At 36.7% G+C, this 12,492-nt stretch overlaps 2 protein-coding genes across 10 annotated transcripts in view; one reads left to right on the plus strand and one right to left on the minus strand.

Annotated features, from left to right (window-relative positions):
• The window catches only part of LOC112569899 (neurobeachin-like protein 1), a 49,740-nt gene extending 40,611 nt beyond the window's left edge, over positions 1-9,129 (plus strand). For both annotated transcript variants that reach the window (XM_025247967.1, XM_025247976.1), the window contains 13 exons: positions 80-210; positions 495-604; positions 852-969; positions 1,503-1,600; positions 1,831-1,944; positions 2,200-2,289; positions 2,600-2,709; positions 2,886-3,058; positions 3,403-3,497; positions 4,061-4,177; positions 4,735-4,896; positions 5,091-5,239; positions 5,446-9,129. In XM_025247967.1, coding sequence (XP_025103752.1) covers positions 80-210; positions 495-604; positions 852-969; positions 1,503-1,600; positions 1,831-1,944; positions 2,200-2,289; positions 2,600-2,709; positions 2,886-3,058; positions 3,403-3,497; positions 4,061-4,177; positions 4,735-4,896; positions 5,091-5,239; positions 5,446-5,587 — 1,609 coding nt within the window. In that variant the 3' untranslated portion in view covers positions 5,588-9,129. The remainder of the gene's footprint in view (positions 1-79; positions 211-494; positions 605-851; positions 970-1,502; positions 1,601-1,830; positions 1,945-2,199; positions 2,290-2,599; positions 2,710-2,885; positions 3,059-3,402; positions 3,498-4,060; positions 4,178-4,734; positions 4,897-5,090; positions 5,240-5,445) is intronic.
• Positions 9,130-9,299: 170 nt separating this feature from the next.
• LOC112569909 (thioredoxin domain-containing protein 3 homolog) overlaps positions 9,300-12,492 on the minus strand; it is a 37,769-nt gene continuing 34,576 nt past the window's right edge. For all 8 annotated transcript variants that reach the window (XM_025247998.1, XM_025248023.1, XM_025248005.1 and 5 more), the window contains 3 exons: positions 10,115-10,748; positions 9,755-9,779; positions 9,300-9,560 (listed from right to left, as the gene is read on the minus strand). In XM_025247998.1, the coding sequence (XP_025103783.1) occupies positions 10,129-10,748 (620 nt within the window). In that variant the 3' untranslated portion in view covers positions 9,300-9,560; positions 9,755-9,779; positions 10,115-10,128. The remainder of the gene's footprint in view (positions 9,561-9,754; positions 9,780-10,114; positions 10,749-12,492) is intronic.

Raw genomic sequence — 12,492 nt, forward strand, 5'->3', positions numbered from 1 at the left:
ATTTTTAGCTCAGGATGGCTTCCTTTATTCAAGATTTTTGTTTGAGGTCTTTAAAAGAATATTGTTTTATTTTTGTCAGATTTGACGTCGCTGACAGACAGTTCCACTCAGTACCAGGGAGCTGGAGTTCTCTCATGGAAAATCCCAATGATGTGAAGGAGCTCATCCCAGAATTCTTTTACTTGCCAGAGTTTCTTGTCAATTCTGATGGTGAGTTAGCCATGTTTAAACATTTAACTCATTCAAGGTACAGAGATGATATTGAGCAAATCACTTCAGAGTGCACGAAAATACCTTATAAAAATATTTACAAAGAGACAATAAGAGATACAAGAAATACAAAACAAACTTTTAGGAGATGTGTGAAATAAGCAGAAATTAACTTTTCCTACCTCAGTCCTTTCTGAAAGGGTACTTTTTTGTTTGCACTTGAAGATCTTAATCAGCCACACTTTGAATAAGATCAGGGATAAGAATGAATGGTTTTGATGCAGGCTTTGATCTTGGCAAGCTGCAGATCACCAAGGACCCTGTCAGTGATGTTATTTTGCCAAAATGGGCCAAAACTGCAGAGGAGTTTATCTACAAACACAGACAAGCTTTGGTGAGTTTATTTCTGTGCACGAGTTGTGGCTGTGATGCAGTGTTGGAAGCAACATATTCTTTGTATTTCTGTATGATTGATGTTTTTCTTGGAGTCTAGAACACTTGAGTCACAAATGGCAACAAGGATGTACATGCAATCACTAACACCTCACTCCCCCAAAACAGAAGGATTACCTTTACCTTACCAGTTAAGCCCTCATTTTGGTGGATTTGGCACATCTTAATAGGGAGGTTCTACTTCACAGGAGAGTGACTTTGTCTCCAACAACTTGAATCACTGGATTGACCTCATCTTTGGCTATAAGCAGAAAGGTCTTGCTGCTGAAGAAGCCCTGAATGTATTCTATTACGTCACCTATGAAGGTTGGCTTTTTGTGGTATCACTTGTTTGTAACTCTGCTGATATAAATGCATGGTATGATTATTTTTATATTGGTGGTATTTAAAATTTACACGGACTGCATAAACCAGTAACTTTGTATGGAGCATGGCCACTACAATCATGAGACACCAGGAACCCCTTCTCACAAAAGTTAAATGGCACCAGGGGGTCTGGTTTGGCCATGTGACCTAGTACAACTCTAAGACTGTCCTTCATGGTAGAGGAAGAAGTGGCTGGCAAACATAAAGGAGTAGAGTTGCCATTCCAGTTGCCATGCAGGACCTGCTTACCACCACTCTAGACTTGCAAAAGTGGCAAACCCTGTCAGTTGCCTTGTCTATTCAGTTTTGTTCCTTTCAATAAACAGTACCAGTAGATTAACCATTAGTCATTCAGTACCAGCCAAGGGATGAATGATCGAAAATGAATGAATATGTGACAAGCCAGGAATGTGTGTTGTTTTTAGAGCAAGCCCATGCCATGGTAAAGATCTGATGACAAATGTTTATAACAGGTGCTGTAGACCTTGATGCAATTCAGGATCCCAAAGAACGTGCATCTTTGGAAGGCATGATCAACAACTTTGGGCAGACTCCAACACAGCTGCTGAAGGTTTGTTCATCTGTCATAGTATCAGAGTTCATCACGTGTCAGTTGTTGAATCAAGGGGTAAATATGACAGTTACATGTTTGGCTTTAACACACCAGGCCCATACTTCTATGATTCTGACTGCTGTTAATATAGAGTGGCCAAAGATCACATGATGACTATAGCCACAGTCCATGCCCATCGTATTAATGTTTTGGTCATTTCTAGAAATTCATTACTCTTTATCTTGTAGGAGCCCCATCCAAAACGGATGAGCTTTGAGGAAGCTGTTGCTAGATCCAATAAGATGGGTAGACCAATGAGCATCTTTAACTTTCTCTCAGACCTCAAGCCATTCTTTGTGGAGGTTTGTATTTTTTTTTCCTCATTCTTGATAGTACTTTTCTCTTATTCCTCTCCTAAAAAAAAAACTATTAAAAGAAAAAAACCCAGAGTTATTGGTATCCCTTGACAAATATACCTCTCTCCATCGAGATACTATGAATCCAGGACTTATCTCCCAGCATGTTGACCATAACAAAAGTATTTGCCAGTTTATTCATTAATGTCACAGTATTTTTTGTTGGAAACTAAATAATACAAAGCCCCATAAAATCTACAGGTGTCAAGTCCAGTTGACCCAGTGGTTTTTGTGAATGTTCCTCGCAACCAAACGCGTTCTATACTGCAGAAAGGAATGCCAGACAGTATGGTGAGCTGACTACTAGTTTGTGTGTGTGTACTCACACCAGCTATTGCTCATTCAGGTTTTGCAGAGAAACTGAGTACGCGAAAGGTTGCTTTCCTTGTGGATTGTTTAGCTCACCACTGGCATATGTGTATTTGCTCATGGATTCACTTGTTTTGATACTGTTCTTTATCTACATGTGTATGAACACACAAACACACCCACATGAATTACACGCACACAAACCAAGCATTAATAAATAAATGCAATGAACCATAGAGTGGCCCACATGTTACTGCTAGGCGTCATTTGTGATGATTTTGTTTCATTAAAGATCACGGTGACAGAGGATGGAATCATTGGAGTGCATGGATGGCTGCCTTTTGACAAAAACATCATCAACTACTATACCTTTGAGAAAGATGCTACAGTGCTGAGTCAAAAGTAAGATTCAAAACTGGGAGTTGCTTTTCTTGATATAGCTGTACATTTTATCACTAGGTCAGTAGAGTTATGGACTTGGAGGATAAGGAATGTTGTATAGAATTTACTTTCTAGAAAAACAAAATTTGGAGCACTGAGCAGTAAGTAAAGAATGATAACTGTTGTGCTTGTAACAGAAGCAAAAAGCGGATAGGAGGTCCATTTGCTCCTGGGCTGAAGATGGAACCCAAGCTGTTTGCAGTTACGCATGATGCTCGACTGCTACTAAGTGGTGGTTACTGGGATAATAGTTTACAGGTATACCGCTTAGACAAGGCCATGACAGTCAACCATATTGTCAGGCACATAGGTAAGTGTTTTAATAGGAAATTGTGTTGATCTTGTCCAAGCTGCATGAGTGTCTTACCAACTTAACAGTGTTATGAACTAGGTAGATTTTCAGTTTCATTTTCCTAGAAAATACTTGACATCTCTGTTTGAACAAACCTAGACTGCTAGAAATATGCTTTCATTTCATCCAGTTTTATTGCCTTTGATTTGAAATTTTTCAAGTTACAAAAGATATATATCATGTCACCTATTAACAGACGTCATGAGCTGTCTGCAGCAGACACAGTAACCTCTTGACGTGTGCACCAGACATGAGTTTGTCATATATATTTAGGCATCTACTCCTGTGTTGTTGCATGTCAGACATTGTCACCTGTCTGGCCCTGGACCACTGTGGTCGACATCTCATAACAGGTTCAAGGGATACCACTTGCATGGTGTGGGAGATACAGCACCAGGTCAGAGTTACCTTCCCACAGCAACCACAAGCTATTTATAACAACATTGTTACCCATTTGCCATGCTAAAGTTTTTTCTTGGTGGTGTTTGAGTTTATATATGTATGCCTGCACATGTGTATGTTTTTATAGGGATTGACACCTCTCTATGTACATATCATTTTGTGTATGCTGTGTATGCTAAATTGACATGTCTGTACGTTTTGGTAGGGATTATCCTATCTTTGTATCACTGTGTGTGTGTGTGTGCATTGCAGATTTTTACTTTTTTCCTTACTTTTATCTAGTTTTAAATTTATCTTCTTTGTATAGTAGAGAAAACCAAGCTTTGGCTAGCACTCAACAAGTCTTATTATTGTTAATTTTTTGGACTACTGTGGACCCACTCAGAAAAAAAGAATTGTTCAAAGATATCCTTGAGAATTCAAAGAACCAACTTCTAATAATGTTTGCTTTTACCACATATTATTGCGAGCATTAGTCTATAAACATTTCATTTTTTTATTTTTCATTGACACATTCTTTGGCAGTGACTACAGTTTTCCTGTTGTTTCTAAATATAGCATGGATTTAGCAGCAACATAGATGCACGCTCTGTGATCACCCTTTATGGTCATGACAAGGAAGTTACTGCTGTCCACATATCTGTGGAGCTGGATCTTGCAGTGTCTGCATCAAAGGTACAAAGGCTAAACCAAATGTATTTTATTTTGTTGTTCATTTTTTTCAGTTATTTTGCTGACTTTATGACATGATTGTAAAAGCCCGTTTGGAAATTACAGACAAGCAGATGTGCCTGAGAAGTAACTTTTAACTTTGTTTTTTAAACAGTAGACTGTAATACATCGAAGCAATTGCCCACAAAGTTTAGTGGTAAAATGCTTGCTTGACTCCAGTACAGTAAGGATCCTTAGGTTATGGGTTCAGATCTCATCTTGGGGAACATAGATATTTGTCTCTTGGATTTATTGGAATCTGTTCACAGAACATTTCCTCTGAGTATGTCAGTTTCCTTCATTACTGCCCTCCATCTTCCATAATGTGAAATCTCCAACATCTGGATATACTTTAATGTCAAATCATTTAGAACTTTCATAATCAGGTGGAGTCAGGTTTCAGGTTAGAACTTGCTTTGGGTGTAGCATATATGAAAGATGCTGTTTTAGAAACATATTCCACATTCTTTGTTGTATTTGCTGTCTATGATAATTATCATATAATTTGATGCTTTTTTTAGGATGGCACAGTCATAGTGCACACTGTAAGAAAGGGCCACTACATGAGAACACTGCAACCTTCATGTGACCCCAGCAGCATTCTGGATATTCCCTTGCTGGTTGTGTCTGATGTAGGACAGATCATCCTGTACTGTGTAGAGACCAACACACTAGGCAAAATAGTAAGTGAAAAAGATTTTCAAATGTTTGTTATAATCTAGCTTGATCTGGACACTCCATTTTCACAGTCATGTGCTGGCCTATTAGGAACAATAGACTTGGGATTGAGAGGGAGAAAGAAAGTCTGGAAGGGTAGGGGAAGCTTTGCTGTTTTGCTGTGCTTTGTTTTGTTTACCTGCATGTATTTTTTTTTCAGGAAAAGCATGTGCTACATGAGTACTCAATCAACGGCAAGTTTCTATGTTCTCGACGAGTGGTAGCAGGTGTTGGTCATATGGTGATATCTGGTGACCATCTGGTATTAGGGGACACTGATGGACAGCTTACCATTTTCCATCTGTTTGCGTAGGTTTTCTGTCTTTGAATCTGTCATGGTTTCTGCATCTATTACATTTATGAGGAAAATTTAAAGAAATAGAAATGAACGTTATAGTTGCATCATTAACCAGTGAGAAACTTCTGATTTTTAATTTGACAAGTGTGGTCATATTTTTTTATGTGAGTGATAGAACAAGATTCAGCATAATTCATACATTATTGTCCTGTTGCAGGTTAAAGCCACTTGCAGCACTGCAGCTTTTGGTCCCAATACAGTGTCTTACTATAACCAATGGCAATAGTCATATCTTGGTAGGGCTGCATGATGGGAAACTCATCATAGTTGGTGTAAAAGGCAAAATTGAATCCAGCTGAGCCCTAAAGTCTGAAATGTCTCATGAAAACAAGTGAAAGAACAAATATAATAATTTGGGCATTGACCTTCATTAACCACGTCCCCTCTGGCATATGTGCAGAAACAAGCACTTTCTGACCTGCAACTGAAAGCTAAATTACTGACTGTGTGATTGTGTATAGCTTGATGTCTCAGGTATCCTAAAGTTGCAGATATTAGCAGTGATATTGCTGTAATCTTACATGGTTACTTTCTGTCTCTTTCCTTTGTTCATGTTTATTTTGTGTTTTTGCATGCATGCACATCGTGTGCAAGTGCAAGTCATGAGTGTGTGATTTTAAAGGCTGTTTCAAAAAAGATAAGTCTTATACTCTTTACATCGTTCCAGGAACAAAATTTTAAAAAGTGTCATAGACTGTTTCTGTAGCTTTGCAGTTCCTTGTTTATAAGAACAGACTCAAAAAGGACCAAAATAATAATAATAAAAAAAAAAAAACCAAACAAAAAGGGAGATAATACTCTCCCTTTGTTTTTGGCAAACCCTCAGATGCTTATATACACACAAGTAAGATGTAGTTGCTGCAGGCTTTGTCAACACAAAAGGCAGAAGAAATGCATTTGATTCTGAATTAAAGATAATGTTTTTAGGCATAGGAAAACACGTGTCAAGGCAGTTTATATAATTATAAGAAATCTCTTAAAGGTTTGCAAGTGTCAGTGTGATTAAAATAATGTCAGTCTTTCTATTTTTCATTTTGTTTTAGCTGTCCCAGTATTACATTTCAAATTGTGGAAAATAGTATTTTTACATTTTTGCATTCATTTTTAATATACAGCAGACATGAAACAAAGCTTGGAAGACTTGTAAATGTTCTGAACAAAACACTTGAGTAAATCCCATTAAAAGCACTAAACATAAAGATTATTTTTTCTTTTATGGACAACTGAACTCATTGAAAGATTCTAGTGGCTTAACAAATGACTGGAGAGAAATGTGTGGCAGTGTGGAGCATGTCTGTTTAGACTAAAATCGAGGTCAGTAGTTTGAGATAGCAATAAAAGGACAGATGACATCTTAAATATTATGCAGGTATGATTGCGTAGGGCTATGATGTTCAGATCTATATCCACAATTGGTTATTATAGTTATTGTTAAGTTCTTTTATGAAGTAATATGTGTGATTTTTTAAAAATGCTACACTGCTGGAAAGTGCAAGTTGTGAGTCCTTTTCTTCATGTTATGTAGTGGTTGTAGTATATCAGTCCAGCAATGACATATTTGCTTTATGACATTAAAACTGTAAAATTTGAAAGATTGTCTAGGTAATTGCATCAATCATTTTGTGTTTTTAGTGCATTTATATATATCACGAATTCTCAGTAACTGTAGAGACTTTTGTAGAGCTAGTTCTAAAATTTGTGTTGCAGTTTAAATACATGCACAGGCAGACACACTGTTTGCAGGCCAAAACTTTGGACTAGTTACATTATGCTCTGTGAAATGTCAGTAAAATGAAACAGTTGGAAAAACTTGGAGGACAGCTAAAGTCTGAACTATTTAAATTAGGATCTAAAGACTACTAGAAATCTAGTATGAAATCTAATTAAGAAGCTCCATGGTGCTTACTGGAGTCTGAACCAGTTGCACTCAGAGGACTGTTTAAAGTCTTAACCATCTGTATTTGACTCACAATGTTCAGCAGAATATTATTGCTGTTAATAAGATTTATCTTCTGTGCTTTCTGTAATGCCTCATATCATGCCATGTGAACATATTTGTGTGCTATTGTTTCATATCAATTTTTTTCCTGCCTTTACTTTGTCTGTGATACTAAGACTTTACCTCTATGATCAGTTTTGACATTTTTCTATTATTTTTCTCAATGACTGATCAAGTGTACTACATTCACTGTAGCTCAAGACCAATGCAGCTCAAAGCCTTTTTAATCCTGCACTAAGGGACAAAGAATAAAGGCAGTGCTCACATATTCACCAAATATAATGCCATTCTGTTAAATTCTGTTTAGAGAGGGTAACCAACAACAAAAAAAAAGAAAAACAAATTAATATTTTTAAGTAGATATTGGAACAAAATTACCTTTTAATGATGACATTTTCATATGTGAGCAAGATTATTAAATTTTATATTTAAATAACCCAATTTATCTAAGGATGCCTTTTGGGAAAAGCACACTTTACCATTTCAGACTGATAGCTTTCTTATCATAGGGCTCAAAGTGTTGGACTTCATTATCAGTTGTTCCAATAAAGCACAATTCCAATTCACTAAGCATAAATATACAAGTTTTACTAAGAACTTTAACCTCTTTCCTTGGGGGATATCAATATGCACTGATTACTAAAAAATTAATTCTATGAAATATTCTCATTAAAAGTTGTTGTGAAAAGCAAGTTCCATTGGTTATAGCTGTATTGTTGCATTTGCCATATCAAGTGTTCTGATCATTTTACAGTAATTCTCTAGAGCTCATATACATCTTTTAAATACCTATGCTTTTACACATGGTTGTGGAAAATAAGTATATGTAAAGGAAAAACAAAATGGACAAAAATTATGTTCAGAATTATTTGCTGTCACTAGGGCAGCATAGTGCACATAGATTTGTTTACACTAGCTGTTGTCATTTGTGTTACTGTCTTTTCTCAGATAATGCCCATGTGCAGATGGAACAGCTTGAAGCTGGGATATAGGGAACTAGTTTGTAAATACTACTTTTTATTTTTTAAGTCTTTGTAGCAGATGTGGGGTTAGCCTTCAAGCTGGGGAAAGTTGTGGGAAATGGATTGCTTTTTCAGTAACGTTAATCTTTTGTGTTATATATTTCTAATTATATAAATTCTTTGGTTGCATTTCCTGCTTTGAGTTTTTTTTCCCCTCATCTATATGAGGACAGTATATCATTTCCTCATCTATATGAGAACAGTATATTATTTTTAAGTGTCACCTTTGAACCATGTTCAAAAAAATACTCTGGGAAGATGCAATATATTTACTAGTCTATCTTCCTTCTGTTGTCAGGTTTATTATAGTTGCATGAAAAATATAACAAAACTATAACAAAATCTGTGACCATTTTTTCAGTAAACAAAATTGAAAGGGACTTGCACACAACTTTGCATGGCAACAAGGCATTGCCAAAGGGGGGGGGGAAAAGTCACAGCTATATAACTTGGCACTGTGAGTTTTCTTTTAATGAATAGTACTCACATCAGCAACTCCTGAGAAACTAATGGTGTTTATCTTGCTGTGCCTTGAACCAGTAAACTTGGAGACAACTGTGATATCTCCAAAAACATCTGTAGTGTGCCTTTCTCCCGACATGAGTATATGATTGTTTCAGGTTCTGTCAGTCAAATTGCCTACTACAATATTGTTTCAAAATGTGATTCAGTTTTATTGATGCAAAATGTAGCTATATTGCAACATTTCATCACAAAAATGTTTTTATTGTTGCTACTCTCACTACATAGAGATCAGAGACATGTAATGTGTTGTTATGGTGGCTAGAATAAAGCAAGTGCATACAACCATTTAAAAAAACAATTTCTCGTGGTCTTTGTGTGGCTTGGGAGGCAGTGGGTATAGTATATTGGCTTGTCTGTGCTTAGGATGTCTTTTTTTTTTAATGCGGTAATGATAGGGAAGGTTTAGAGTATGCAGACATTCACCTTTCTCTTCCTGCATCATATACACCACATGTACATATCAAAAAGATGTGAACATTTAAATGTTCATTTATGTACATAGCTACAATGAAGCAATGTTCGTTCACCATATATATATATGTGTTAATATTATATAGTATATTTTATACAATTATAAAATAAAGCATATCAAAATGTAAATAGTCTCTAAGAAAGTGTTCTTCCAAAAGCGAAAAGAAACTGGATAAAAATTCTCTTGAAGAACCAGTCAAAACTGATTTTGGCTCAAAGTCACCAAAGAGAGCTTTGCTACAAGCAGCTGAAAAACTAAAGAAGAAAAGTAAATTTAGTACAAATATTCTGATAACCACATTATTTATTTCTAAAAATGAGTAAACAAAATTTAAATTATAATATTTGCCAAAATGTATATGTTTAAAAGTAAACATTACTAAATGAAGCCGGTTTCCAATGTTGTCTGTCTAAACAGCAGAATACAATATTGTGATTGAGTTACTCACCTGTTTTGGAACTCATGTTTTTAACCTGAAAAAGAAAGCACAAGCGGAATAAACATTTTATCTGGAAATGTAAAAATGTGGAAGCCACTAGCATACCAATCAAAATAGAACACCTGACTGCTTATAAAGTAACAGTGACACTTATGACATTCCACAGAAAAGTGTGTAGCACAGTATGTGCAGAAGATAAAAAAAAAAGTTGCTGGGGGGAGAGGTTTAAAGATCACCAGCTTCTGAGGATGCCTCTGGTTTTCAACACCTCAGTGCTCTAACAACTTGGCTTGCCGCTTCCCTTTCCTTCAATTTTGAAGGGATAATTAAAAGAACCAAATTATTACAGACTGTGTTTCTTCTACAAACCTTTATCACCTCCTTTAGCTAGCTTCTTCCTGTGTGGATTCATTGATGTCTGCTGGTGTTTCAGCCACTGTATCTTCTTTAACCTCCTCTTTAGGCTCCTCTTTTGGCTCCTCTTGAGGCTCCTCTTTACTCTCCTCTTTAGGCTGCTCTTGAGGCTCCTCTTTACTCTCCTCTTTAGGCTGCTCTTGAGGCTCCTCTTTAGGCTGCTCTTGAGGCTCCTCTTTAGGCTGCTCTTGAGGCTCCTCTTTAGGCTGCTCTTGAGGCTCCTCTTTAGGCTCCTCTTTAGGCTGCTCTTGAGGCTCCTCTTTACTCTCCTCTTTAGGCTGCTCTTGAGGCTCCTCTTTATTCTCATCTTTGCCTTCATCGACTGTTGCCTCAGGTTTGTTATGGTCAACTGCTGTCGCCTCTTCTGTTCCTGTTTCTGTTTTTGTTTCATCTTCAGCTTTTGCCTCCTCAGCTGTTGCTGTTTCGGTGCCACCTGCCTCCTCTACCTTTTCTTCTTTGGTTTGTGAATCAGAAGCAGGCTCCTCCTTGATTTCATCTGCAGGAAGTGTTTGATCAGGAGCTGCTTCTTCCGCTGGCTGCTGTTCTGCTGCATCTGGCACTGCTGGCGTTTCTTCCTTTGCATCTTGCCCTGAAGATTAACAGAACACACCAGCTTGACAAAGGGACAATCAGAAAATCTTCTCCACACCAAATGGCAGACAACATTATTAGTAAATAATCCAACAAAATCTATTTTTAGTCTTGAAACTATCACAAGTAAATACCATTGCCACACCAGGTAACTGGTCACAGAAATTCAGTTTTCATACTCAAATGGTTTCACACATTCATAACTTATGGTTAAATTTACAGATAAATATATAAAAATGCAAACATGGACATGCACACCTCTCATGAGGTACAAATGCAAAAAAAGGTTTTTTAATTTGTAAAACATGTCTGATTAAATAATAAATCAATGTAGGTGATTTATTAAAATGTTTATGACCCTATCTTTTCACAATGACGACTTCCCTGTGACCCTCTCCTGACTGTGAGCGTGAATAAGGTGTGTCTGTAATTCCCTTTGTGTATGTAGTGGAAGTGAGCATGTCTGTTATATGCAAATGTGGGTGCATGGCTGTTGATTTAATCTATGTATGATTTATGTAAAGCGCTATAAACAAATCTTTGGAAAGGCTTTGCATATCTCTTCTCTCAACAAGTGTAGCATAGCAACAACTGATACACAATTTCAGTTTGTCAGAAAGTCTTAGTAAAATGTCCGATTCTATGAGGTAGGCTATTTCGATTTGTACCTGATAAAGAAAATAAACAATGGATTATCAAAGAAACTTGCATTTGTCTGGACTACCCAACTAAACACTATTTGCACTGTGCATGATTTTTGTTCAAGAAATCTCAAGCATATATTAACAAACTTTCATCACAGAATGTATACCATAAACTACAATTTCAGCAAACCAATGCAGTCTATGGCACTTTCAAAATAAACTCACAACATCAACAGAGGAGTTTCAACAACTGGCTAAGATAAAAAGCTCTAACTGAAAACAATATAACAATTTACGAAAAAATATACGAAAAAAATATTTTTAAAAAAAATCTTTTTTGTTACAGGGAAAGAATGAAAAAGCTGAAAATTAGAGGTAAAATCCAGATCGTGACCTCACATCTTTGTTCAGAAACATCACATATCACTTGAGATTCTTGCTATTCAATTATCATTTGTCAGTCCCAACAGCATGCAATCTCACTCCCTCACTCCAACAGGATACTGTAGTCTTCATTGATTACATGACTGATTGATCACATCTGAGTCAAACTCAAAAGCAGTGAATGGATTAGAAGCAAGTAACCACACCACATACTTGTAAAGGTTAGCTAGGGTGGGTTGACTCAAGGCAGCGGGAGGCTTACACAACACTAGTACATTTCACAATCTACCTGAGGAAGATACATCTGGCTCCAGAACATCTGAATTCATCTCTGTTCTCATATCTGCTTTCTTCTGCTTTTCCACATCTAAAATTTCCTTGGCCTGCTCCTGTCTTTCGTCAATGTAAGATTCCTCTTTGTCTTCAAAATCATTAGTCGCATCATCAAGACCTTCAAGAGGGCTACCCCTTATGTCCCCAGTCCCCATCTCCTCTTGACGCTTTGCTTGTAATCTCTCTTCCTCTAGTAATAGTTGCTCTTCCCAATTCCTGCCTTCCACAACATCATTTTCTTCTTTGTTTTTAACAGACTCCTCTTCAGATGCCATCTCCACATCTTATATCATTAAAAAACAATGGTAATTAAATTTTGGAGGAATTCATCAACTTTTAAAACATTTTGGCTGAGGCTGTAATGTAGTTTAAACAGCTTAG

Source organism: Pomacea canaliculata, linkage group LG1 (genome assembly GCF_003073045.1).
Source record: "Pomacea canaliculata isolate SZHN2017 linkage group LG1, ASM307304v1, whole genome shotgun sequence".
Lineage (NCBI taxonomy): Eukaryota > Metazoa > Mollusca > Gastropoda > Architaenioglossa > Ampullariidae > Pomacea > Pomacea canaliculata.